The 26,122-nt window shown below is 54.2% G+C and overlaps 2 protein-coding genes across 2 annotated transcripts in view; one reads left to right on the top strand and one right to left on the bottom strand.

The window, feature by feature from the left end:
* EFR3B (EFR3 homolog B) overlaps window positions 1–18,337 on the top strand; it is a 42,276-nt gene extending 23,939 nt beyond the window's left edge. Inside the window, exons 6-23 of the mRNA XM_009907724.2 lie at window positions 1,913–2,062; window positions 4,194–4,328; window positions 4,631–4,709; window positions 5,376–5,511; window positions 6,051–6,212; window positions 7,422–7,533; window positions 11,081–11,132; window positions 11,342–11,514; window positions 12,116–12,191; window positions 12,819–12,980; window positions 13,536–13,667; window positions 13,781–13,848; window positions 14,627–14,754; window positions 15,125–15,216; window positions 15,552–15,600; window positions 16,767–16,873; window positions 17,023–17,072; window positions 17,836–18,337. Coding sequence (XP_009906026.1) covers window positions 1,913–2,062; window positions 4,194–4,328; window positions 4,631–4,709; window positions 5,376–5,511; window positions 6,051–6,212; window positions 7,422–7,533; window positions 11,081–11,132; window positions 11,342–11,514; window positions 12,116–12,191; window positions 12,819–12,980; window positions 13,536–13,667; window positions 13,781–13,848; window positions 14,627–14,754; window positions 15,125–15,216; window positions 15,552–15,600; window positions 16,767–16,873; window positions 17,023–17,072; window positions 17,836–17,941 — 1,969 coding nt within the window. The 3' untranslated portion in view covers window positions 17,942–18,337. The remainder of the gene's footprint in view (window positions 1–1,912; window positions 2,063–4,193; window positions 4,329–4,630; window positions 4,710–5,375; window positions 5,512–6,050; window positions 6,213–7,421; window positions 7,534–11,080; window positions 11,133–11,341; window positions 11,515–12,115; window positions 12,192–12,818; window positions 12,981–13,535; window positions 13,668–13,780; window positions 13,849–14,626; window positions 14,755–15,124; window positions 15,217–15,551; window positions 15,601–16,766; window positions 16,874–17,022; window positions 17,073–17,835) is intronic.
* Window positions 18,338–22,663: 4,326 nt separating this feature from the next.
* Window positions 22,664–25,657, bottom strand: POMC (proopiomelanocortin). The gene is made up of 2 exons (XM_054178264.1): window positions 25,529–25,657; window positions 22,664–23,615 (listed from the first exon to the last, which is right to left on the bottom strand). Exons 1-2 carry the CDS (start codon window positions 25,655–25,657, stop codon window positions 22,974–22,976), a joined length of 771 nt encoding a protein of 256 aa, XP_054034239.1. The 3' UTR covers window positions 22,664–22,973.
* Window positions 25,658–26,122: the final 465 nt, after the last annotated feature.

Consider the following 26,122-nt stretch of genomic DNA (forward strand, 5'->3'; position numbering starts at 1 on the left):
TCCAGCAGATCAACCCTCCCACCCAACTTATTGAGGGTTCCTTTGATCCCCTCATCTAGATCATTGATAAAGATATTAAAGAGAACTGGCCCCAGTAGTGAGCCTTGGGGAACATCACTTTATGACCCCCTGCAATTAGCTCCACTCATTACACCTCAGGGAGGTTTGTCTCCCAAGACCAAGCTCACCTCCTTTTAACATTTCAGACTCACAGGGTGGTCTTCTTTCTTTAATAAGAAAGTAATGCAGAGGACTCATTATTTTCACTTCAGCTTCAGGGCACTGGGTGCTGCTGGCCAAATTGCTCTGGAGACTGGGAGAGAGGAATTGTGCAGCTCCTGTAATTAAGCAGGAGCAGGCTGCTTTTCTGAGCCCTTGGTCCTGCTCAGAGCTCCTGCCTCAAGAACTGTGCCTCGGTCTGATTATTGCCTTGATTAGATCTGCTAAATGCTTTGGGAGCCCTCAGAGCAGGTTATTTAATGCCTTCATTCCTGCTGATAAGCACGTGGCATCTCTCTCAGGCATTAGCAGAGTGTGTTGAGGGGCTGGTTTCAGAGCTGGGAATCTTGCTGGATAGGGAAATTTTTATTCATGACCCTATTGACTAGAGCAAGGTAAAGGTTTCTGGACCCACGTGTCCAAAAGCACCTCAGTTTCCATGGAATCCAGTATCCCATGGGTGCATCTCAGCTCTGTGGCTGCTTGGAGAGGGAGAAATGGGAGCACCCTCCAAGCATGCTGGGGAACAGAGACTTCCCAGGGGCAAATCCAGTCCTTCAGAGAGGCCAGGCTCGCTGGTGCCACCTCTCCATCCTTAGTGGTGCATGCTGTGGAGATGTGTGACTGCTGCTTGCCCTGGGCACCTGCCAGGAAGGATGATGGAGAGAGGCCAGCTGCTGCTGCCAGGACGGTTTTGGGTGGTTCAGAGCCTTTTCTACTCATATCTGTCAGGCTGTGGGAAGCCACAGGGATAGAACCACAGAATCATGGAATCATAGAATTTGTTTTGATTGGAAGAGACCTTGAAGACCACCAAGTCCAGCCATTAACCCAGCACTGCCAGGTCGCCACTGAAACACTGTCCCTCAGTACCACAGCTACATGTACATGTCTTGTACTGTCCAATCCCTTTTTCAACACCTCCAGGGGTGGTGACTCCACCATTGCCCTGGGAAGCCTGTTCTAGACCTTGACAACTCTTTTTTGAAGCTATTCGTCATTGTATCCAACCTAAACCTCCCTTGGCACAACTGGAGGCCATTTTCTCTTGTCCTATTCTTTGATCCCTTGGGAGAAGAGATCAAACCCCACCTTGCTCCAACTTCCTCTCAGGGCAGGAGGATTTCCCTGTGGTCTGGAAATGGGAATTGGGGCATTGCCTGCATGAAGCCCTCCAGCAGCCAATAAATCATAGAATCATAGAATCAATAAGGTTGGAAAAGACCTCAAAGATCCTCAAGTCCAACCTATCACCCAACACCTCATGACTACCAAACCATGGCACCAAGTGCTGTGTCCAGTCCCTTTTTGAACACCTCCAGGGACAGTGACTCCACCACCTCCCTGGGCAGCACATTCCAGTGGTGAATGACTCTCTCTGTGAAGAACTTTCTCCTCACTTCAAGGCTAAACTTCCCCTGGCACAGGTTGAGACTGTGTCCTCCTGTTCTGGTGCTGGTTGCCTGGGAGAAGAGACCGACCCCCACCTGGCTACAACCTCCCTTCAGGTAGTTGTAGAGAGCAAGAAGGTCTCCCCTGAGCCTTCTCTTCGCCAGGCTAAACAATCCTAGCTCCCTCATGAGTGTCTCCTGTCCAAGGTCTTGCCCAGCTTGATCCCTGTGTGTATGTGAGTGTAAAGCTATCCCATTGGCTTTAGAGATGGGAAGCACTTCGGTGTCATTTTGTTGCCTAGGATTCGGATGTCCGGCATTAAAGGCCTGCAAGGAGTGGTGAGGAAGACAGTGAATGATGAACTCCAAGCCAACATCTGGGACCCACAGCACATGGACAAAATTGTGCCCTCGCTGCTCTTCAACTTACAGAACGTAGAAGACACTGAAAGGTGAGCTGGATGCTGCTGTCATGAGCCACCTACTTTGACAGAAGCTTTGGGGTCCTGGAGTGGCTCTTGGCAAGGTTTTGCAGGGCAGAGGTATTGCAGGAGGATGATTGGTCTCTGCAAATCCTGTCTGAGATCCTGTGAGTACTCCACTGAAGGAGACAAAGATGGGAGCAGTGGCTGACACCCTGTAAGGCTGTGGTGTCATTCAGCAAGACCTGGACAGGCTGGAGAGTTGGGTGGAGGGGAACCTCATGGAGTTTAACATGAGCAAGTGTGGGGTCCTGCACCTGGGGAGGCAAAACCTCATGCACCAGTACAGATTAGAGTTGCCCTGCTGGAAAGCAACTTTGTGGAGAAGAACCTGGGTCTGCTGGTGTACATCAGCTTCCTCATGAGCCAGCAATGTGCCCTTGTGGCCAGGAAGACCAATGGTCTCCTAGGGTACATTCAGAAGAGTGTGGTCAGCAGGTTGAGGGAGGTTCTCCTCTCCCTCTAGTCTGCCCATAGTGAGGCCACAACTGCAGCAGTGGGTCCAGTTCTGGGCTCTCCAGTTCAAGAGTGACAAGAAATTACTGGAGGTAGCCTCTGCTGCAAGAGGCTACAAAGATGTTGAGGGGACTGAAGCATTTCTGTGAGGAGGAAAGGCTGAGAGACCTGAGGCTGTTTAGCCTGGAGAAGAGCAGCCTGAGAGGGGATCTTCTCAATGCTGATCAATAGCTAAAGGACAGGGTAAAGAGAATGGGCCCAGACTCCATTCAGTGGTACCCAGGGACAGGACAAGAAGCAGTGGGCACAAACTGGGATGCAGGAGGTTCCATGTGAACAGGAGGAAAACCTTCATCCCTGTGAGCACTGGAACAGGTTGTCCAGAGAGGTTGTGGAGTCTCCTTCTCTGGAGAGATTCCAGACCTGCCTGGACACAGTCCTGGGCAGCCTGCTCTGGGTGACCCTGATTTAGCAGAGAGTTTGGACTAGATGATCCCCAGAGATCCCTTCCAACCTCCACCACGCTGGGATTCTGTGAAGGATGCTGCATGTGATAGGAACTCTGTGCCCCCAGTGCAATGAAGGTTATTGCAGTAGGGCACCATGGCTCCTGTGAACCAGAGAACATTCCTGTGCAGTTTGAAAAGGCTCTGAGCTGTCTGTTTGGAGGGATTCCTGCTTAAGTGCTACAGAAGCTGTTTTAAAGCCAGACAAGGAATCTCAGGAACTGAAATATGGCTTTACTTGCTGACCCTCCATTCTCTTGGTGTGACTTCTCACTAGCTGTTCTCACCACTGCTTGCCACCAGCTGGGTGTCTGATGGGGAGCTGCTTAGCTGAGAAGCAGAGCAGTGAAACAGGCATGAATTCCTCCTGGGGGTTTTGTTCTCAAGGTTAAAAAGGACCTTTCAGACTTGGGAAGTTGGCTTCTGGCCTGATGACTTTTCTTTTTGTTCTTCTAAACTGAGGCATCAAGGTGATACAAGCATTTGTGGTGTTTGTGTGGTGGCAGACAAGCCCAAGTGTAGAAAAAGGGGATAGATCACAGAATCCCAGAATTAACCAGGTTGGAAAAGACCTTTGTGGTCATCAAGTCCAACCTACATATATCTATAAGATGGATCTCCTCTGGGGTGTGCATATTCAGGGTGACTTGTGCCCAGTCATGACTGCTTTACTTTTACTCCCCTGGGCAGCTGTGTCCACCCTGGAAGGATGTTATATCCCATGTCCTCACCCCCCCAGATCCCCAATAACATCCTTCCTCCTGCAGCACTGTGCTCTGTGATCATTCCCCCAGCCCCAGGGATGCAGGGACTGTCCCTGCTGCCTGGCACAACCTGGCAGCGCAGGCAGGGCCATCCTGGCACGTCCCCCTGCTCTCTGCCATGCGTGCACACATGCTGCTCCCTGCTCTGGCTCCAGTCCAGCAGCACTTTATCGCTGAGCACTGCTGGGATGGAGCTACCCTGTCTGTCTGGCAAGGTGACATCAACCTGCTGTGGGGTGGCTGTGGGCTCTGTGAGGGGTAACCCGGGAGGTGCAGGCAGGTGCCATGACCATTTTGCTCCAGCCCTCCCCGGCTGTGCCTCTCCTGCTGTCGCACGCTCAGCACTGCTCTCACCGCCCTCCTCTGCTTTCACAGCCGCTCCCCCTCGCCGCTGCAAGCCGCTGAGAAGGAGAAGGAGAGTCCTGCAGAGCTGGCTGAGAGGTGTCTGCGGGAGCTGCTGGGCCGAGCGGCCTACGGCAACATCAAGAACGCCATCAAGCCTGTCCTCATGTAAGTCGGGCGTCCCTCGGGTCTGCCCCGAGGGAAGCTGAGGCCTGGGGAAGCACCCGGCGAGGGGCAGAGCTGGGTGAAGGCTCCTCAGCACGCTGCTGGAGATGGGCGCTGGGTTTCAGGCTTCGCTCCTGTCTTTGGATGCAGCGGCACGGGGTAGATAGCTGTCGTGGAGAGAAGTCAGCTCGTGTCCCTGCCCTTGCCTGCAGGGATTCTTCCCTGCTGCTTCTGGCCAGCCCTGGTCCTGCAGGCTCTGAGGGACTGACAGTTTACTTTCCCCTCTGTCTGCATCTCCTCCTCAGCCACCTGGATAACCACTCACTCTGGGAGCCGAAGATCTTCGCCACTTGCTGCTTCAGGATCATCATGTACTCAATCCAGGTGAGGAGCTGGTGGGACTCTGCCTGGTGGCACTGGCTGGGGACACACGTGCGTGCTTGGAGGCTCCAGCTTCAGCTTCCACGCCTGGGCTGAGTCAGAGCCACCACCGCTGCATTGCTGCATGCCGGCAGCGCCGAGCCCGAGCGCTCGCAACGATCTTGGCCACCACCATGGGCTGGGGACAGGCAGGGGGTGGGTGCATGGCGGTGTGGGCTGGGCTGGGTGGGTGGGCACGGGCTGGTGGGTGTTAGCCTGGCCATGTGCCAGCCCTGTATGTTTTAGGATGCTGCTCGTGGAGCTTCTATCTCAGTCCCAGGAGTGATTCATGGAATCACAGAGCTGTTTTACTTGGAAGAGACCTTTAAGACCGTCGAGTCCAGCTGTTAACCCAGCACTGCCAGGTCACCACTAGACCACATCCCTCAGCACCACAGCTGAGCAGAGCTGAGGAGGGACTCAGTGCAGGATTTGTCCCTGGTAGCCATGTGGGTTATAGAAACAGGCTGTCACCTTGTGCATGCAGCACCCACAGTGCTGTGGGACCTCGTTTGGTGGTAACCTTTGCTGTGCTGGGTCAATGGTCAGACTTGATAGTTGTAAAGGTCTTTTCCAGCCTAAGCAATTCCATGGTTCCATGATTCTATGATGTTCACGCACTCTTTTTAGCCTCAGCACTCCCATCTCGTGATCCAGCAGCTCCTGGGGCACCTGGATGCCAACAGCAAGAGTGCAGCCACGGTGCGAGCAGGCATCGTGGAGGTCCTCTCAGAGGCAGCTGTGATCGCAGCCTCTGGATCTGTTGGTAAGTGGATAAAGTGATCCTCTCCATACATCCCTTCACCCTTTTGTTGTGGTAGGAGCGGTGCTGGAGGTTTGGACTGGGCTCTGGCATGTGAGCTGGTGATGGAGGATCCAGTCTAGGGCATGCAGAGGTGCTGGGGATCTGTTCTGTGCCATTTCATAGAATAGTTTAGATCCTTCCCGGAGTGGGGGGCCCAAAAGTGAGCTCAGTATTCGGGGTGTGGCCTCACCAGTGCTGAGTACAGGGGGATGATCACTACCCTGGCCCTGCTGGCCACACTGCTGCTGATCCAAGCTAGGCTGCTGTTTGTGTTCTTGGCCACCTGGACATGCTGCTGGCTCATCTTCAGGCCCTCATGGTGCTCCTGGAAGGATGCTGCTCTTCTGGTGTCTGGCCAAACTGTTTTTCAGTCTCTTTATGGAGTGGTGTGACACATAAACCACACTGTCCTTTGGGAAAATACAGCTTCCATCTCCATGTGGAAAACTGCAGCTGTCCTCTTACCATGCTCCACCATCTCTCACCTCTCACCACTCCAGGCCCCACAGTACTGGAGGTGTTCAACACCCTGCTGAGGCAGCTGCGACTCAGCATCGACTACGCACTGACCGGGAGCTACGACTGCGCTGCCGGCATCAGCACCAAGATCATCAAGGAGCACGAGGAGAGGATGTTCCAGGAGGCTGTCATTAAAACCATAGGTGGGGTGCTCTGCAGTGCCTGGAGTGGGTATGGGCTTGTGCTGGTGGGTGGGTTTATCTGCAGGATTATCTGGGGTGAAACAAAATCACCCTCATCTTAGCAGTGGTGATGGGAGGTGGTTTCTGTCTGCTGCGACAGGCTATCAGCAGGTGGCATTGCAACCCCGGGCATCCCCAGCAGGGCTGCTGAGCACAGGGAGAGTGGTTTGGAGTCGTAGACTTGTGGAGTCGTTTTGGTTGGAAAAGAACTTAAAAATCCTCGAATCCAACCGCTAACACAGCACTGCCAGGTCACCACTAAACCATGACCCTTCACACCACATCTACACAGCTTTTAAATTGCTCTAAGCATGGGGACTGGCCTGGGTAGCCTGTTCCAGGCCTTGACAACCCTTCCAGGGAAGAAATTGTTCCTCATGTGCAACCTAAACCTCCCCTGTCACAACTTAAGGCCAATTCCCCTTGTTACATTGCTTCTTCCTTGGAAGAAGAGACTGATCCCCACTTTGCTCCAACCTCCTTTCAGGGGGTTGTAGAGAGTGAGAAGATCTCCCCTGAGCCTTCTTTACTCCAGGGTGAACAATCCCAATTCCCTTAGCCACTCCTCACAAGACTTATGCTCTAGACCCTTCACCACCTTTGTTGCTGTTCTTTGGATGTCTTCCAGACCCTCAGTGTCCTTCTTGGACTGAGGGGGCCCCAAACTGAACCTAGTATAAGAATGCAGCCTCACCAGTGCCCAGTATGGGGGTACAATCCCTGTCCTAGTCCTGCTGGCCACAATATTGCTGATCCATGCCAGGATGCTGTTGGCCTTCTGAGCACATGCTGGCTCATTCATCTTCAGCTGGCTGTTGGCCAGCACCCTGGGGTATGGGACCCTGAGGAAAGGAAGGAGAATGGGGAATGAGAACGCTGCAGCTGCTGAGGATGATAAAAGCACCAGCCCCAGGAAAGGAAAAGGCAGAGGGAGGTGTTGGCATCTCAGCCTTGCCCTGCCTGGGCCTGGGACTGCCTGACCCAGGGGGAATCTTGATGCCTCTTGAATCACCCTGAAGAGAAAGCTGCCTCTGATTGCTGGATCCTGGCAGGCCTTGTCCTCTTCCAGTCTATGAGGGTCCTGCTGCCAGCTTGGAGCGGGGCACAGGAGCAGACCCCATCGCACTGGCTTGTGCCTTGCACACAGCCAGCTCACTCTTATCCCCACAGGGTCCTTCGCCAGCACGCTGCCCACCTACCAGCAGTCTGAGGTGATGGTCTTCATCATGAACAAGGTGCCTCTGCCCTCCTCACAGCACTCCATTGAGGATGGCAAAGCTGGGTGAGAACTGATGCCTTCCTCACTCCTCATCCTCCCCCTGACCCTGCTCTCCCTGCTGCTATCCCATGTGTAAGGCTTTGAAGCCAGCGCTGAAAGTGCTGGGGAGGTCCTCAAGCCATCACTTTGAGGTGATCTCTGGGGACAGAGTGGGACATGGGCACACTATCAGAAAGGAATGGAATGGAATGGAATAGAATAGAATAGAATAGAATTAACCAGGTTGGAAGAGGCCTTTGAGATCATCAAGTCCAACCCATCATCCAGCACCATCTAATCAACTAAACCATGGCACCAAGCACCCCAGACAGTCTCCTCCTAAACACCTCCAGTGATGGCAACTCCACCACCTCGCTGGGCAGCCCATTCCAATGGCCAATCTCTCTTTCTGGGAAGAACTTCCTGACAACCAGCCTAAACCTCCCCTGGTGCAGTTTGAGACTGTGTCCTCTTGTTCTGGTGCTGGTTGCCTGGGAGAAGAGACCAACCCCCACCTGGCTACAACCTCCCTTCAGGGAGTTGTAGACAGCAAGAAGGTCTCCCCTGAGCCTCCTCTTCTCCAGGCTAAGCAACCCCAGCTCCCTCAGCCTCTCCTCGTAGGGCTTGTGCTCAAGGCCTCTCCCCAGCTTTGTTGCCCTTCTCTGGACACCTTCCAGCAATTCAACATCTTTCCTAAACTGAGGGGCCCAGAACTGGACACAGGACTCAAGGTGTGGCCTAACCAGTGCTGAGTCCAGAGGCAGAGTGACCTCCCTGCTCCTGCTGGCCACACTATTCTTGATGCAGGCCAGGATGCCATAGGCCTTCTTGGCTGCCTGGGCACACTGCTGGCTCATGTTCAGCCTACTGTCAACCAGCACCCCCAGGTCCCTCTCTGCCTGGCTGCTCTCCAGCCACTCTGACCCCAGCCTGTAGCACTGCATGGGGTTTGTTGTGGCCAATGTGCAGAACCTGGCAGTTGGATGTGTTCAGTCTCATGTCCTTGGACTCTGCCCATCTGTCCAGCCTGGCAAGGTCCCTCTGCAGAGCTCTCCTACCCTCTAACAGATCAATTCCTGCCCCCAGCTTGGTGTCATCTGCAAACTTACTGATGATGGACTCAATACCTTCAATCAGATCATTGATAAAGATGTTAAAGAGGATGGGGCCCAGCACTGATCCCTGGGGGATGCCACTGTTGACTGGCCGCCAGCTGGATGTGGCACCATTCACCACCACTTTCTGGGCTGGGCCCTCCAGCCAGCTCCTAAAGCAGCACAGAGTGCTGCTGTCCAAGCCATGGGCTGACAGCTTGGCTGAGCATGGAGAGCTTCCTCTGAAGAGCAAGGGAAGCTGAGCAACATCTGATTCATGGTTAAAGTATTTTGCTGTCTGCTGCAAACATGATGACAAGGAGCACTAGAACACCAGAGAGGCAAGGGGGAGCAATGTTTACAGGCAGTGGTGCTGCAGGTACCTGCTGAGAGAGGAGCTGGTTTCTGGGGTGTCAGCCAAGGACTAAAAATAATATTCAGGGGTGTGACTTAGAATGGCAGAATTGATTTGGTTAGAACACACCTTGAAGGTCATCAAGCCCAAACATTAACCCAGCACTGCCAGGTCAGTGCTAAACCATGTCCCTCAGCACCACATCTCTATGCCTTTTCAAGCCCTCTAGGGATGGTGACTCCACCACTGCCCTGGGCCTTGACAAGCCTTTTGTGGAAGAAATTGTTCCTCATGTCTGTCCTAAACCTCCCTTAGTGCAACTTGAGGCCATTTCCTCTTGTCCTGTCAAGTGTTCACATTTCAGCTGTCTGAGGGCAGTGAGGTGGCCACTGGTGAGCAAGAGCTGCCCATAGCTTTTGAGAGGCTTGTGTATTACTTCACGGGACTGGCTTGCACATTGCTGCCTCCCCACTCTGAGCTGCCTCTGAGCTTTTATTAACACTGAGCAGGAGGTGATATTTATACCCAGCAGTGGAGGAAGAGAAGGAAGGGAAAACACCCAAACAAGATAATTGCTTGAGAAGTGTGGGAACAGACCATGAGAGCTATTTGAGGTATCAGCTCTGAAACATGTAGGTAAGGAGCAAACAGCCCTTGATGCTATATTTATCTTGGCTGTACGGTCAGGCTCTTCCCACTTGTCTGTGGTGGGAGAAGAGGCTTTGCTGGCTGGCTGGTGGGAAGTGCTCTGCTCCTTGCTCACACAGGGGTGATTCCTGATGCCTGCCCTCAGTCCCGGTTCACGTGGTGGGAGATGTGCTGGGTGCCATCCAGCCAGGCCAGCTTTCCTCACCCCAGGAGTATGATTGTGCTGCTAGCCCCAGGATGGCTGTGCTCTCGTGGAATCATAGCATCACACAGTGGGAAGGGACCTGGAAAGGTCTTCTAATCCAACCAACCCTGCAGGCAGCAGGGACATCTGCAACTAGACTCAGAGCCATGTCCAACATGACCTGGAATGTTTCCAGGGATGGGGCATCTACCACCTCTCTGGGCAACCTGGGCAAGTGTCTCACCACCCTCAGGAGAAACAGTTTCTTCCTTCTATCCAGTCTGAGTCTCCTCTCTTTTAGTTTAAATCCATCACCACTTGTTTTGTCACAAGAGGCCCTGCTAAAACATCTGTCCCTATCTTTCACCTTGGCCACCTTTAAGTATTGAAAAGCCACAAGAAGTTTTCCCTGGGACTTTCTCTTCTGCAGAATGAACAGCCCCAACTCTCTCAACCTCTCCTCATAGCAGAGGGGTTCCGGCCCTCTGATTATGTTTGTGGCCTCCTCTTGACCCATTCCATCAGGTCCATGTACTCTCAGTGCTAGACTGGCTGTGCCAGGCCATGTGTTACTGCTCCTTTATTAGCTCATGAGCTTTCTCCAGCAATAAGGTCTCCCCAGAGCCTCCTCTTCTGGGCAGAGATAGGCAGCACAAGCTGTATGTGATAGGACAGCCTGAAAATCTCTTGTGTGCTCCCTGTGTCCTCCCCAAACTAAGAAAGACTGAGTTCAGACAGTAGAGAATTCCAGATTCCCTCTTTTTGCACTGAACCCCACCACACTGCTGCAGAGGAGCTTTGGTTCACAGTGGCTCTGCAAGAAGTGTGATGGGAACAAGGAGCAGAGGTGCCCCCAGGACCAGGTGGGCTTGGGCTTCATCCCTCCAATTCTCAGCTGTTTAAGAGTGAGGACCCTGTTCAGGAAGAGTGCCTGGTGTCCCTTAAGAGTCCCTGTGGGACAGGGATGTCCAGAGGTAGGTTCATCATTCTGAACTCAGCTTGCAGCTGCCTTGGAGGTGCTAATGCTGCTTTGTTTCCAGTGCCTGTGGCAGGCTAAGCACTTGGACAATCCTCATTCCTTCATCATTCCACTGTTCATCGTTCCTTTGGAGGCCTTTTTGCTGGTTGGAGCTTGTTTGCTGGAGACCTTTACACCATGGCTGTCTGTGGTGGTTACTCTGGGGAAACTGGTCCTGCCTTTTCCAAGGCTTTTCCATCCTTTGGGTGTGGAAGGAAAGGCTGTCTTGTTTCCACCTGGATTTTACCACATGTTTCCTCTCTCCATGGCAGGGAGAACCGTAATCGGCTGACACAGATAATGCTCCTGAAGTCCCTCCTCCAGGTATGAACATGGCACCATCCCCACAGGAACATCCAGCCCCCAAGAGACCTCTGAGCTCCCCATCTGCTGGTGTGGTAGAGCTGAGCTTGGGGACCTCTCTCCTGGGGTGATTTAGGAAGCATTGAAGGCGTACTTGGTCTGCTTTGCTTGCACCTCCTCTTTCTTGCTGACACTGTCATGCTGCCTCTTGTTTTCTTTGATGCTTGAAGGTCTCTGTGGGCTTCCAGTGCAGTAACATGCTGACAGCACTTCCCAGTGCCTTCCTGGACAGGCTGCTCTCTGCAGCCCTCATGGAAGATGCTGAGATCCGTCTCTTTGTCCTGGAGATCCTCATCAGCTTCATTGATCGCCACGGGAACCGACAGAAGTTCTCCACCATCAGGTGTGTCCCTGGAGCCCCTCAAAAAGGCTGGGACCTGCAGACACTGCAGAGGAGGCTTGGGAGGGATACCTGCTGGGCTTGAAGCACTGGAAGGATAGTTATTTAACTTGGTACCAGTTCTGGGGTGGTTTAATGCTGCAGATTAGGGGTCTGTGAAGAGCCACATGGATGGGAGGTCTCTTTGGATGTGGGATCATGCTGCTGAATGTAATTGTGGTTAGACAGTGGTCCCAGGAGGATGCACAGGAGCAGTAACCTCCTCGAGTGGCTCCACTGACTGCATTGCTGGGCACTCATGTTGCCCATGCTGCATTACCTTGGAAGAAGGTGACTGTAAGCCCAGGTGGGAGCATCTCCATAGAGTTTGCTGCAGTTTTGCTTGGACATTTCTATGTCAGCTTGCCTTGGTGTTCATGAGCACACTGCCTCAAGATCCTATGGTGGTTTGCCTCAGTGCTCTTGAATGTCTCAGTTGCTCAGGTGGGTTTTAAAAGCTACCTTTAGCTTCCTCCCAGATGACTCATTTCTGATGCAGACCTCTGCAGGCATGTGGCAATCACACTTCCTCCCTCCTGTGTCTGAGTTTTGCCTTTCCTTGCAGCACCATCAGCGACATCTCAGTCCTGAAGCTGAAAGTGGACAAATGCTCACGCCAAGATACCGTCTTCATGAAGAAGGTAGTGTCAGGGTCTGGGCCGGGCTGTCCTTGTGCAGACCACTGTAGGGACTGTGCCACTGTGTCCCCAGCTCACACTGAGTTTTGTAGTTCCATGCTGCCTCTAAACCTGGAGATGTCCCTTGGGAAAGCTGGTGGGGTTCAGTCTGCATCAGTGTTTTATGTGTGGGCCTTTTAGACTCCTGCATCACAGAATGGTTTGGGCTGGAAGGGACCTATAAAGGCCATCTAGTCCAACCCTCCTGCAGTCAGGAGGGCCATCATCAACTAGAGCAGGTTGCTCAGAGCCCTGTTCAACCTGGCCTGGGATGTTTCCAGGGATGTGGTATCTACCACCTCTCTGGGCAACCCTTTCCCTGCTGTTTGCTACAAGGAATGAGAACCCCAGGATGTGCTGGTACCCCAAAATCTCTTTATCAAATGGCTGTCCAAGTTGTCTCATGTTATTTATTCATATTGTTAGTCACAGCTCCTTCTCCCTGGGGGCTTTCTTCATTTACTTGGTGACTGCTGAAGTTCTGCTCTTTCCCACACGGCTGGAGGCATCTTTGCTGGGCCCTGCTGCTATTCTGTCTCTGTGTTGATGGCAGATGCTCAGGAGGTGACAAACATCTCTGTGTCCCAACAGCACGGCCAGCAGCTCTACCGACACATCTACCTGATATGCAAGGAGGAGAGCAATGTGCAGGCTCACTATGAGGCTCTGTTCAGCCTCCTGATGCTCATCAGCATTGAGCTGGCTAACGAGGAGGTCATGGTGGACCTCATCCGCCTGGTGCTGGCAGTGCAGGTAGGCAGTGGGGGAGCTGGGTGGGCTGCTGGAGCTCAGCACCACGGGGTGGGTGAGCTGGGATGTGATCAAAGAATCATAGAATCTTTGGGGTGGAAGGGTCCTTTAAAGATCATCTAGTCCAAACTTTCTGTAGTGAGCAGGGACATCTTCAGCTACCTCACATTGCTCAGAGCCCTGTCTAGCCTAACCTGCAATGGCTCTGGGAATGAGGCATCTACCACTTCTCTGGGCAACCTGAGCCAGTGGCTTACCACCCTCAATGTGAAAAAATCTTCTTTAGATGGGAAGGAGTGTCTCTGGAAGGGGGAATGATTTGGAGCTGGTCCTCTTTGGAGGAAAGGAGATCAGGTGCTTCGCCTGCTCTCAGCTTTCCCACCACAGGAGGATCAACCCAACAGGCTCAGCAGAGACCCCAGCTGCCTTGTATGAAGTACTGCACAGCCAGGCTCCAAAAGCTAGGATGTTTGGAAGGCAGATGATGCCACAAGGTGGATGGAGATCAGGCTGGGGCCTTATCCATCCTTGTCTTATGGAGCTGTATCTCTCTTGCAGGAGATTGCCCAGATCAATGAGGACAACCTGACAGCCTACAACCGCTGCGCTCTCTTTGCCCTCGGTGCGGCTTACCTGAACCTCATCAGCCAGCTCACCACTGTGCCCACCTTCTGCCAGCACATCCATGAGGTGTGTGGGAGTGGCTGGGGCCAGGGCTGAAGCCTCTGTCCATAGCAGCTCAGACATCAGCCCTCCTGGCCACCCATGGGGTTTGAGCTTGGCTTCTTGCATGTCTTCCACAGGTGATCCAGATGCGACAGAAGGAAGCTCCCTATCTGCTCCCTGAAGATGTGTTTGTGGAGAAACCCACGTAAGAGCCTGGAAATACCTTCTTCTCCACTACCTGTTCTAAGGGACTGGCACTCATGAGATCATAGAATCATAGAGTTGCTTTGGTTGAAAGAGACCTTTGAGATGAACTTCAGCTGTCAACTCAGCACTGCCAGGTCACCACTAAGCCATGTCCCTCAGCATCATGTCTACATGGCTTTTAAACCATCTCAGGGCTAGAAACTCCACCACTGCCCTAGGCAGCCTGTTCCAGGCCTTGATAATCCTTCTGGGAAAGAAATTGTTCCTCATGTCTGACCTAAACCTCCCTGGAACAACTTGAGGCCATTTCCTCTTGTCCTGTCACTTGGGTAGGACCAACCTCCTTTCAAGGAGTTGCAGAGAGCAAGAACCTCTTTTTCTCCAGATTAAACAGCCCCAGTTCCCTCAGCTGCTCCTCACAAGACTTGTGCTATAGACCCTTTATCAGTTTCCTTGCCCTTCTTCGGATGGCCTTCAGCACCTCAATGTCCTTCTTGGAGTGAGGGGCTTAAAACTGATCCCAGGAGTCAAGGTGCAGCCTCAGCAGTACTGAGTATGTAGGGTTGATGATCCTTGCCTTAGTGCTGTTGGCCACACCACTGCTGATGAAGCCAGAATATGGTTGGCCTTCATGGCCACCTGAGCACACAGCATGATGCATCCCAAGCCATGAGAACATTCTGTTTCTGACCCAAAGGGACTGGAAACCATTCTGGCATGGTTCTCTTACCAGGACTGATGCTGCCATCTCTGTTGGTTTTTCTCCACCTCCATAGGTTGAGCAAGAGCCTTGACCGCCTGGGCCCAGAGGTCTTCTTCTGGCAGAGCAAGATCAGTGAGGTGCTGGGTGGCAGTGGCTACAACTCAGACCGCCTCAGCACACCCTACATCCCCCAGCTGACAGGTATGTACCACTCCAGGGCCTCCTGGGAACTGGGAGGGGAGGAAACTAGGCCCTTGCACTGCACAGTTATGAGGGTGTGCAGTTCTTGTCCTCCAAATGGGCTGGCTGTTTTCCTGCTCTCTGTTGGAGGTGCAGCCTTGGGGAAACTGAGGCACAAAGTGGCTAACTGGAATCTTCCTGGGGTTGCCACATGCGTGACTGGATGGCCATGAAAGGCTTGGCTTAGTCCTCACTTCTGCTGTTTTGGATGGCTTTGGGCTTAAATGGACTGCTGTGAGAAAGGGATGTGAGGCTGGGAGCTGCCTGCACTCAGCCCACTGCCCCCAGGGTAGCTTCAATGAGCTCTTCAGCCCTTCCTCTTCCTCCCCAGATGAAGATCGCTTGTCCAAGAGGAAGAGCATTGGTGAGACCATTTCTCTGCAGGTGGAGGTGGAGTCAAGGAACAGCCCTGAGCGGGAGCAGGTACCAGAGCCATGGGGGCTGTCTCACCCCTTCTGCATTGTGCCCTTGGAGCAGCCTGCCCCTTCATTCTCCATCTGGCTTCACCCATAGTTGTTCCCCTGGCTGCAAGCACAGGGGCCCGTAACTCAGACCCACCATGTCTTGCAGCAAGCAGGGTCAAACAGACCCAAACTGCCCCTGATGGGACCTTCATGTACCAGCCTGCAACTCAGTGCAGGGAATCTTTAAGGACCAGGGTTTGGTGCACAAATGCAACCTAGTTCTGGGTTGCTGTGGTCCAAGACCAATGTCCTGTGCTATGTGCTGAGCCTCATCTCCTTTTCTCCTTCCTTTAGAGAGCACCAGCAGAGGAGATCACGTATGAGACACTGAAGAAGGCAATAGGTAAGAGAGGGAGATGGCCATTGCAGAGAGAGGTGGAGTCTGGTGTGGTGATGCTTGCTGCCACCCCATGTCTGTGTGTGCACACCATGGAGGGATGAGTCCCCATTGCCATGGCAACATCTCATGTTTCTGATGGGGCTGGTCCCAGAGCCAGACACTGGAGATGTGCTCCTTGGCCTTCTAGGGGTGCCCAAATCCATACTGGGAAGGTGTGGAAGTGGTGGTCTGTGAGGGTGGGGAGCAGCTGAGAGCCAACTGAGCTGAGAGTCAGCTGAGACCACATCTGAAATATTGTTTTGAAGTTCTGGCCTGCCCAGTTCGAGAGACAGGGAAGTACTGGAGGCAATCCAGTGGAGGCTGAGGGGACTGGAGCATCTCTCCGATAAGGAAAGACTGAGACACCTGGGGCTATTTGGCCTGGACAAGAGGGGATCTTCTCAGTGCTGATAAAGATCTAACGGGTGGATGTCAAGAGGATGCAGGCAGACTCTTTTCAGTGGTGCCCAGGGACAGGACAAGGAGCGACAGAACTAAGTGGAACCCAGGAGGTTCCATCTGAAGATGAGGAGAAACTTCTTTCCTGTGAGGTTGCTGGAGGGAGAAGAAAAAGCCCTAGAAGAGGCTGCCCAGAGATATTGTGGAGTCTCCTTCTCTAGAGAGAGTCATAGAATCATAGAATCAATAAGGTTGGAAAAGACCTCAAAGATCATTAAGTCCAACCTGCCACCCAACACCTCATGACCACTAAACCATGACACCAAGTGCCACGTCCAATCCCCTCTTGAACACCTCCAGGGACGGTGACTCCACCACCTCCCTGGGACAGCACATTCCAATGGCTAACAACTCTCTCTGGGAAGAACTTTCTCCTCACCTCGAGGTTAAACCTCCCCTGGCACAGCTTGAGACTGTGTCCTCTTGTTCTGGTGCTGGTTGCCTGGGAGAAGAGACCAACCCCCACCTGGCTACAACCTCCCTTCAGGGAGTTGTAGACAGCAGGAAGGTCTCCCCTGAGCCTCCTCCAAACCCTCCTGGAGGTGACCCTGGGCAACCTGCTCTGGGTGACCTTTCTTTAGCAGAGGGACTGGGCTAGGTGTCTCCAGAAGTCCCTTCCAAGCCCTACCATTCTGTGCCTGTGTGATGCTGTGATCTCCTCTCTGCTCCAGCAGACAGCGTGGCTGTGGAGGAGCAGGAGCGGGAGCGGAGGCGACAGGTGGTGGAGAAGTTTCAGAAGGCTCCGTTCGAGGAGATCGCTGCCCACTGTGGAGCCCGGGTGAGTCCAGCCTGTGTCACTCAAAATGCTCCAGTGACAATGGGACAACGTGGCTCTGAATTTTGCCAGGCCACCCCCTCCCTGCTGTGGTGTCTGGGGAGCGTGTCCTGAGTAGGGCCCTGCTGATAGAGCCTCTGTGTCTCTCACAGGCGACGCTGCTGCAGAGCAAGCTCAACCAGATCTTTGAGATCACCATACGGTGAGTTGAGGCAGCAGCCAAGCACCCTGTGCCTTTTGAGCCACCCAGAAACCTGCTGCTGGACTCTGGAGTGCCTGAACACAAGGCCAGGGGCAATGGGGCCAATGTACATTTCCCACCAAGGAGGCTTGTGTGCTGGGGATGGGGTCCAGCCTGGGGTTGGAGTCTTCGCAATGGCAAGAGTGGACACAAAGGTTGCTGGGAGCAGGTCCTGGTTTGTTTGCCCCAGTTCTCTGCTGTGGTGGCACTGGGGAGACCTGAAATGGTGCAGGAACCACATTTTCTGCACCAGGCTTCACTTCACAGGATCACAGAATGCTTTGAATGGGAAGAGACTTTTAAAGGTCATCTAATACAAGCCCCCTGCAGTGAGCAGGGACATCTTCAACTAGAGCAGGTTGCTCAGAGCCCCATCCAACCTCAGCTGGAATGTTTCCTGGGATGACCATCTACCACCTCTCTGGGTGAATCCATCCTCTTTTGGTTCAAATCCATGACCCCTTGTCCTGTCACAACAGGCCCTGCTAAAATGTCTGTCCACAGCTTTCTTTTTTATCACCTCCTTTAAGTACTAAAAGGCCCCAAGAAGGTGTCCCTGGAGCCTTCTCCAGGATGAACAAGCCCCACTCTCTCAGCCTGTCCTCACAGCAGTGGGGTCTGAGCCATTGGATTATTTTTGTGGCCTCCTCTGGACTCACTCTAACAAGCTGCTTCATCAGCAAACCTCTCTATAATCCATCTCCTTCCACCTCTTGTGTTTCAGACCACCTCCAAGCCCCTCTGGTACCATCACAGCTGCTTATGGCCAGCCCCAAAACCACTCCATCCCGGTGTACGAGATGAAGTTCCCAGACCTGTGCGTGTACTGAAGGTGGCTGTGCTGGTAGAACAGAGCCACCACCCCACAGCTCGCACCAAAGGAGGACCCCTTGGGGAGAGACTGCTGACCCTAGTGGGAACACATCCTCACAGGGACACAGAGGCCACCCCAAGATTCACTGACACCACAAACCTGTCTCCCGTGCTTTCTGTTGGGACCTTCTGCAGCCACGTTTTGCAGCGGGGGGTGGTGGGGGAGGTGGGTATTTGCTGGGACCTCCCTCTCTGGTTTCATCTTCTGGGGAGAGGAGGTGCTCTGGCTCTGGGCAGAGCATGTTGGGCCATGTACATCTTCCCAGCATAAAGCAAACCTCTTCCCTGCATTGTCTGTTGGCCATCTTGAGAGCCCCTGGCACCGGGCAGGGCTGAAGCTGGAGGGTGTAAAATGGGGGGGGTGGGGGGGATCTGGGGTGTGCTGGAGCCTGGGGAAGCCACAAACCAAAGTCTGCTCAAGCTGGTGCTTGAGGTCCCCACATCCAGCTCCTGGCCTGTGGGCCTTCATCTTCCTGTAGCTCCCTCATCTCATGGCCAGTTCCTCTGGGTGCTTCACGGCGCCTCAGTGCCCTGGAAGGAGGGTCCTGGAAGGGATGGATCATCCCATCCCAGTGTGGGGGCACACAGCAGGCTGGCTGGTGCCAGGTGACTTGAAAAACAAGATTTCTTTGGGAAACCTCATTTTTGATGGAGGGTAAAGCCCACATGAGCTGTGCATCTTCCCTGGGTCACAGGCAGGCTGCTTGAGAGGAGCTGGTGTGATGGTACACCTGGGCATGCAGTGGCACGTCTGGGGCAGTTGCACGAGGCATGAGCAACCACCATGCTGGGGAATGCTGACTCACTCTTTTCATGGGCTTGGGGCTGGGTTGTCACCGTTTTGGGGTTCCTGCCTCCAAGAGAGGATTGTTTGTCTGTTTGTTTATTTATTTGTAGCAGAATCACTTCGACAAAGTCCAATTTTAAATCAACTGAGCCATAACCACAAAGAACCCCCGCAGTGCTGCAGGAAATGGCTGTGATAAGTGGTGCTTTAACGGGTCATAGAATGCTCTGAGATGGAAGAGACCTTCAAAGGTCATCTAGTCCAACCCCCTGCAGTCAGCAGGGACACACAACCTCTTCAACTAGAGCCTCCTCCATCCTGACCTGGAATGTTTGCACCTGCAGACCCTACATCTGGTGGGCCATGGATTGAGCCTCTTCTTGTGCAGTAGGATAGAACTGGAGCTGGAGGGGTAGGGGGGGGTGAGATGAAGCTGTCAAGATTTTTGCTTTAGAAATACATGGTAGGAAATTCTGGGTCCTACCAAACCCAAACTGCAACGTGAAGATGGAAGGGATGGGAAGGAAAGATTTCTTGGAGGGTATTCAGGGGTTCACAGGGTCTCTCTTGCTGCCAAATGCCTTTTGAGTGTTGGTGTGCTAAGGTGAGCTTGGGCACCCTTCACAGCTGGACAGGCACTGTGCAGCTTCTCCACCCTCACCCTCTGAGCAGCCCGGTGGGCCCTGGGAGGTCTCTCCTGTGAGCTTGGGCAGCCCCTTCGCCTCCAAAGCTGCTTCTGTCTTTGTTACCTGACGAGGCACAGGAGGGTCTGAAGCTGGAGGTGTGGGAGCTGCTTCTGCACAGGGTGGAGGGACAGGAGGTAAACGCAGCCAGCTCTGGGTTTGCTTCAGCCACAGCCTGTTTCCCTGGCACGCCCTGTTTGTGGGCCCCCTCTCCCGGCAGCTCTCCAGGCAGTTATTTCAGGCTGTAATGACAAGTTCCTATCCCTGTTCTTGTCCCGCTCGAGCGGATACAGCTCATGATTGCCCCGAGATCACCGCTGGTTTGTGCTGTAATCCGGGCTTAGGGAAGGGTCTGTCTTAAGAGGACAGGACAAAGAAGGGTTTATTTTGGTCCCTGGGCTGAATCACGGCACTGCCCTGCTCACAGTGTGGCTCTGCCTGTGCCAGCCCTGCCTGAGGCTCTTCCCTTCCTGCTGCCTTTCCTCAGCGTCCCTCATCCCCTGCCCCTGAGCTCTTTTTGCTCCCCTGCTCCTGCTGGAAGTTGGGTTTGGGCTGGATTTCGGGGTTGGCAGTGGGGATGGGAAGCAAGCTGCTGCTCAAGGAAGGAGGGTTTGTCCCCCTGGCTTTCCTAATGACAAGCACTGAATGCTTAACGAAATGCAGCAGGAAAAGCAATTAAGCCCCAAATTGTGTGCCCAGGTTAAAAACAGCTGGACATACCCTTTAATCCCAATGGGAAAACCAAAAAGCACCTTCCCAAGTTCACCCCCATGGGAAAGCCAAAAAACCACCTCCCAGAATTACCCCCCATGGGAAAACCCAAAAGCCCCTCACAGGAACACCACCTCCAAACCTCTTCAACACCACAACAAAGGTGGGAAGAGGAGTGCCAGGTCTGCTTGCACACCACAGAACGCGTCTTGGGGCGCTCATCATCCCTTTTTGGGGGGCAGAAAAATACCCCTGGCCACTGCTCCAGGAAGCTGAACTGGAATTCAGAGCAGCTGCTGGTCCCTCCTGTCACCACACACTGCTGTCTCTCCTGTCCTTGGCTCTGCTCCGTGGGGCCCAGCAGCGGGGCTGAGACTGTCCCCGCCCGCCTGGCTGCGCCTCCCACCGCGTTTTGGGACCCAAACTCCACCTGTAAATTTTCACCCGTTGGGCCATCACGTTTAGTGTAGATGCTCGTGTAGGTAGAGATGACAAAGTCTGTTTCCATCCAACAGAGCCCTTTAGGTGCATGTCTGCGTTCCCATGGCTGTGCTGCGGGGCGGGCTGAGGGCAGGGAGGGGAGCGGGTGGTTAAAGGGGCCGAGAAGCTGCTGATGTTCGCCAGTGCACTGTCTCAACGCCCACGTCCAATAAATGTTGATGTTGCCACTTTAGGGGCATTGTCTTGGTGTGTTCACGGCAGCCAGGCACCCCAGGAGAGGGAAAAATGGGTAGTTGAGGCTGGGATGGAGAAGAGGAGGAGGAGGAGGAGGATGGTCTCAGATGAGAGCAATCTTCCTTCACTCAGCTTTGGGTGGAAAAGCCCTTTAAGACCATTGAGTCCAACCATTCTCCATCTCTGCCAAGGCTGGCGCTAAACTATGGCACTCAACACCACCTCTCTGCCTCTTTTACACACCTCCAGGGATGGGGATTCAGCCACCTTCCTGAATCACAGAAACATTCTGGCTGGAAAAGACCCTCAGGATCACCAAGTCCAACCCAGAACCCTACTCTGCAAGGGTCACCCCTAAACCATGTCGCCAAGCACCACATCCAAACCACCTTCAAACACATCCAGGGGTGGTGACTCAACCACCTCCCTGGGCAGCACCTTCCAATGCCTGAGGAGCCTGTTCCAGTGTCTGAGAACCTTTTCAGTGAAAAAGTTTCTTCTCTGTGCCCAGGATCCAACCCAAACCAGGCTTCATCCTCCTCATCCTTTATAATTTAGTCTCTACTCCTTTTTTCCCCCTGTCCTGCAGTGCCAAGGGAAGGGTCCTGGGCTTCTTGCTCACAGTGTGCATGAATGAGCACAAACCCTTTGGCCAAGGCCAACAATGGGTCCTAGGACGTATGGGTAGATATTCGAGGGGCCAAAAGGCACTTCATGCCATGCGTGCTCCAGCCACATACATGCTGCACCAGCAGACCCTCTGCCTCTTGCTGTGGTAAGGATTGATCCAGGACATCCCTGAGCACTACCTTGATTTCCTTTAGCAACATTTCAGAGAATCCCAGCATGGTAGGGGTTGGAAAGGACCTCTGGGCATCATTTAGTCCAACCCTCCTAAAAGAATAGTCAAGGCCTAAAACTGGCTGCCCAGGGCAGTGGTGGAGTCCCCATCCCTGGAGGGCTTTAAAAGCCATGTAGCTGTGGTGCTGAGGGACATGGCTTCGTGGTGCCCTGGCAGTGCTGGGTTAACCAATGGACTCAGTGATCTTAAAGGTCTGTTCCAACCAAAGCCATTTTATGGTTTTAAACCTGACCTCCTCCCTAGTGCACCAGCACAAAGCACCCTCCCCAGCCTGTCCCACGCTTCACTATCCAAGGTAGCAGCAGGACTGTAACGAAGCCTCCCCTCCCGCCCAGCCTCCTCAGCATCTCTACTTAGAATCATAGAATGGTCTGGACTGGAAAGAACCTCCAAAGGTCATCCAGTCCAACCTCCCTGCAGTCAGCAGGGACATCCCCAGCTAGATCAGGTTGCTCAGAGCCACATCCAGCCTGGCCTTCAAAACTTCCAGGGATGAGGCTTCCACCACTTCCTTAGGTGACCTGTTCCAGTGTCTCACTGCCCTCATGGGGAAGAACTTCTTCCTAACAACCAATCTGAATCTACCCATTTCTAGTTCTGTTCCATTCCCCCTGGTCCTATCACTCCCTTACACCCTCAAAAGTCCTTCCCCAGCTTTCTTGTAGCCCCCTTCAGATACTGGCAGGCCACAATGAGGTCTCCTTGGAGCCTTCTCCTCCCCAGACTGAACAGCCCCAACTCTCCCAGTCTGTCTCCATAGGAGTGGGGCTCCAGCCCGCTGCTCATCCTCATGGCCCTTCTCTGAACACGCTCCAGCACGTCCATTTCACTTTGCAATTCTTCGTTCTCTCCCTTGAGCAGCACAGCCACCCCCAGAGACTCTGCTGAGGGCTGGGTAGCTTGCAGAAAGGAAGGAAGGAGGATAGATTGGTTTATTTTTATTAACCTTTTTTTGGTTTGTTTAGAATTCTTTTACTCTCTCATTTACAGTATTGTACAGCTCGGTGAAAAGGTGGCAGTCACTCGGTGTGCTCCAAAGTGGTGACATCCCTGCTCCCACAGCATGTCCAGGGGGTGTGGGGAAGTGGTTGATGTCTTTCTTCATCCCTAAGGCGGGAGTGGATCCCTGCGGAGCACTAACGCAGAGCGACAGGACGAGTGACCTCTAGGTGAAGCACAATGCCAGGGGGACACTAAAGCTAGAGGGGGTGGTGGTGGCGGTTGGTGGCGAGGCTGGGACACCCCTCGGGCTCTCCCTCCCCCTCCCCCCATCACTGCCCCTTCTTGTAGGCGCTTTTGATGATGGCATTTTTGAAGAGAGTCACTAGAGGGGTCTGGTTGTGCTCCGAGGTCATGAAGCCCCCGTAGCGCTTGTCCTTCAAGGGCGTGTGCCAGCCGTACTGGCCCCCGCGGTAGGAGCTGCCCGACGCTGCCTTCTTCTCCTCTTCTGGGCCTTCCTCTTCCTCCTCCTCTTCCTCCTCCTCCTCAGGCGGTGCCCCGGTGCCAAGCACCAGCTCCCTCCTGAACTCCAAAGGGTAGCTCTCGGCCGACTCCTCCTCCACCCCGTTGGGGTAGACCTTGACGGGTCTCCTCTTGCGCCCCACCGGCTTGCCCCAGCGGAAGTGCTCCATGGAGTAGGAACGTTTGCCTTCCTCCCGCTGCGGGCCGGCCCCCTCCTCCTGCTGGCGTTGCGCCGGGGGGCCAGCAGGCGGCGCTGCGGGGGGCGGGCCGTCCCCCGCCGGCCCCTGCCGTTTGCGCGCCCCGCCGCTGCTGTTCCTCCAGCCGAACTTGTTCCAGCGGAAGTGGCTCATGACGTACCTGCGGATGCTCTCCGAGAGCGGCTGCAGGTGCCCGTTCCCGGGGTACACCGGAGCCTCGGCGGACAGCTCCGACCTGCACACGCTGGCACACGCCTGCGGGGGGGGCGGGCAGCGTCAGCGCCGCGGCCGGGCCCAGGGGTTCCGCAGGGGTCTGCACAGCAGAGGGGCTTGGGTGGCAGTGGACCTTTAAACACCAGCATCAGGAGGGACACTCCTGGCCCTGGGGGTTGGCAGGGGTCTGCACAGCAGAGGAGCTTGGGTGGCAGTGGACCTTTAAACGCCAGCATCAGGAGGGACTCTCCTGGCCCTGGGGGTTGGCAGGGGTCTGCACAGCAGAGGGGCTTGGGTGGCAGTGGACCTTTAAACGCCAGCGCCAGGAGGGACACTCCTGGCCCTGGGGGTTGGCAGGGGTCTGCACAGCAGAGGGGCTTGGGTGGCAGTGGACCTTTAAACGCCAGCGCCAGGAGGGACACTCCTGGCCCTGGGGGTTGGCAGGGGTCTGCACAGCAGAGGGGCTTGGGTGGCAGTGGACCTTTAAACGCCAGCGCCAGGAGGGACACTCCTGGCCCTGGGGGTTCGGCAGGGGTCTGCACAGCAGAGGGGCTTGGGTGGCAGGGGACCTTTAAACACCAGCATCAGGAGGGACACTCCTGGCCCTGGGGGTTGGCAGGGGTCTGCTTGCACAGCAGGGTGTTGTATAGAATCATGCAATGGTTTGGGTGGGTGGGAGTGGACTTTTGAAAGTTGTCTAACAGGTTGCCCAGGGAGGTGGTTGAGGTCCCTTCCCTGGAGATATTGAAAGTGAGGCTTGATGAGGCTCTGGGCAGCCTGATCTGGCTGGGGGTGCCCCTGCTGATTGAGGGGAGGTTGGACTGGATGACCTTTGAAGGTCCCTTCTGTCCCAGACCATTCTATGATTAATCCAACAGCTCAGCACTGAGCAGGGATGTCTTCAACTGGATCAGGTTGCTCAGAGCCCCATCCAAGCTGACTTCGAATGGTTCCAGAGATGGGGCATCTACCACCTCTCTGGGTAACCTGGGCCAGTGTCTCACCACCCTCAGCAGAAACAATTTCTTTCTTCTATTCAATCTGAATCTCCTCTCTGTTACTTTAAAACCATCACCCCTTGTCCTGTCACAGTGGGCCCTGAAGAAAGGTCTGTCCCCATCTCTCATAGATCTGTTTAAGTACTGAAAGACCACGATAAATTCTCCCTGGAGCCTTCTGTTCTCCAGGCTGAACAACCCCAACTCTCTCAGCCTGTCCTCACAGCAGAGGGGGTCCAGCCCTTGGACCCTTTTTTGTGGCCTCCTCTGCACCCACTCCAACAGGTCCATGTCTCTCCTGTGCCTACAACCCCAGAGATGGATGCAGCACTGTGGGTGGTATCTCTCCAGAGCAGAGGGGCAGAATCACCTCTCTCATGCCCAGACACCAAACCAGCCCTGGGTGGCTGGAAACAGTGCTGGAAAGGGACACAGCTTCCACTGAGCAAATTCAGCACTTGCACAAGGGGAGTGGCTGTGCCATTGTGTCACCACCATCCTCTGCAAGCACCCTTGGGCTCAGGGTGAAGCCAACATCCAAATTGCTCATTCTTCCCACATTTAAGCTCAAAACCTTATTTTGGCATCAGCCCCCAACGAGAAGACAGGTGACAGGAGCCCACTGAAACCTGAAGTCATTGGGTCCCAGCACGGTAGTGGTTGAAAGGGACCTCTGGAGATCAGAGAGTGTTGGGGGTTGAAAGGGACCTCTGGAGATCATCCAGCCCAAGCTCCTTGCTAAAGCAGGTTAGCAGGGTCCCACAGAGCAGTTTGCCTGGGATCACTTCCCAGGAGGGTTTGGGAATCTTTCCAGAGAAGGAGACTCCACAGCCTCTCTGGGGCTGTTCCCCTACACTGGTGCAGACCACCCCCATGACGCTGGCATCCCCATCATCTCTTCTCCCACCCCATCAGCCGGCAAAGGCACTGGAGGCCAGTCCCCATCCCCAGGCTTACCAGAATACCCGCCTCAGTGGTGAGGTCCTGGCATTTGCCACTCTCCCAGCATGGGCCACTGGCACTTGTGGGGTGCCAGAGCAGCAGCCACAGCACCACGGGCAGGATGCTCCACAGTGTGCTTGACATCCTGGCCGGGGACACGGAGTTGGGCTCACAGGGAGGGATTCAGGGGGCTGTGAGGCCGGGAAATGTGCAGGAACTGTGGAGAACAATAATAATAAAAAGGAAAAATAGAAACCCACTTTTTGCTTGTTTTTCCTCCGAGACCCCAGGAGCATGGAGTGGATTTTGCCCGGGGGAAAACTGAGGCACGGCAAAGGGAAGACCTCCCAGCCTGCAGACTCATCCCTCTGCTCTGAAAAAGGAACAGCATTCCCCTCCCTCCCCCTTCCCCTTCCCCTCCTCCCCCGGCTCTTCCTTTTGCCTTCTGAAGTGAAAGGCATCTGACTGGAGCCCAGGTCCTTTGTCACCGCTAGCGCAGGTGACAGCCGCTGTCTGCGGGGATTGCTGCCGCCTCCTAAGAACCCCATCAGGATGAGTGATGCTGCCAGGAGGCAGCGTGAGGAAGCTCTAGCAGGGCTCAGCCTTTGT

This window comes from Dryobates pubescens, chromosome 3, assembly GCF_014839835.1.
Source record: "Dryobates pubescens isolate bDryPub1 chromosome 3, bDryPub1.pri, whole genome shotgun sequence".
Classification (NCBI taxonomy): domain Eukaryota; kingdom Metazoa; phylum Chordata; class Aves; order Piciformes; family Picidae; genus Dryobates; species Dryobates pubescens.

Coding starts and splice junctions, on each gene's coding strand:
- POMC (XM_054178264.1), bottom strand. CDS start 25,657: ATGTCAAGCACACTGTGGAGCATCCTGCCCGTGGTGCTGTGGCTGCTG. Junction 23,616..25,528: donor CCACTGAGGCGGGTATTCTG/GTAAGCCTGGGG, acceptor CCCCCCCCGCAG/GCGTGTGCCAGCGTGTGCAG.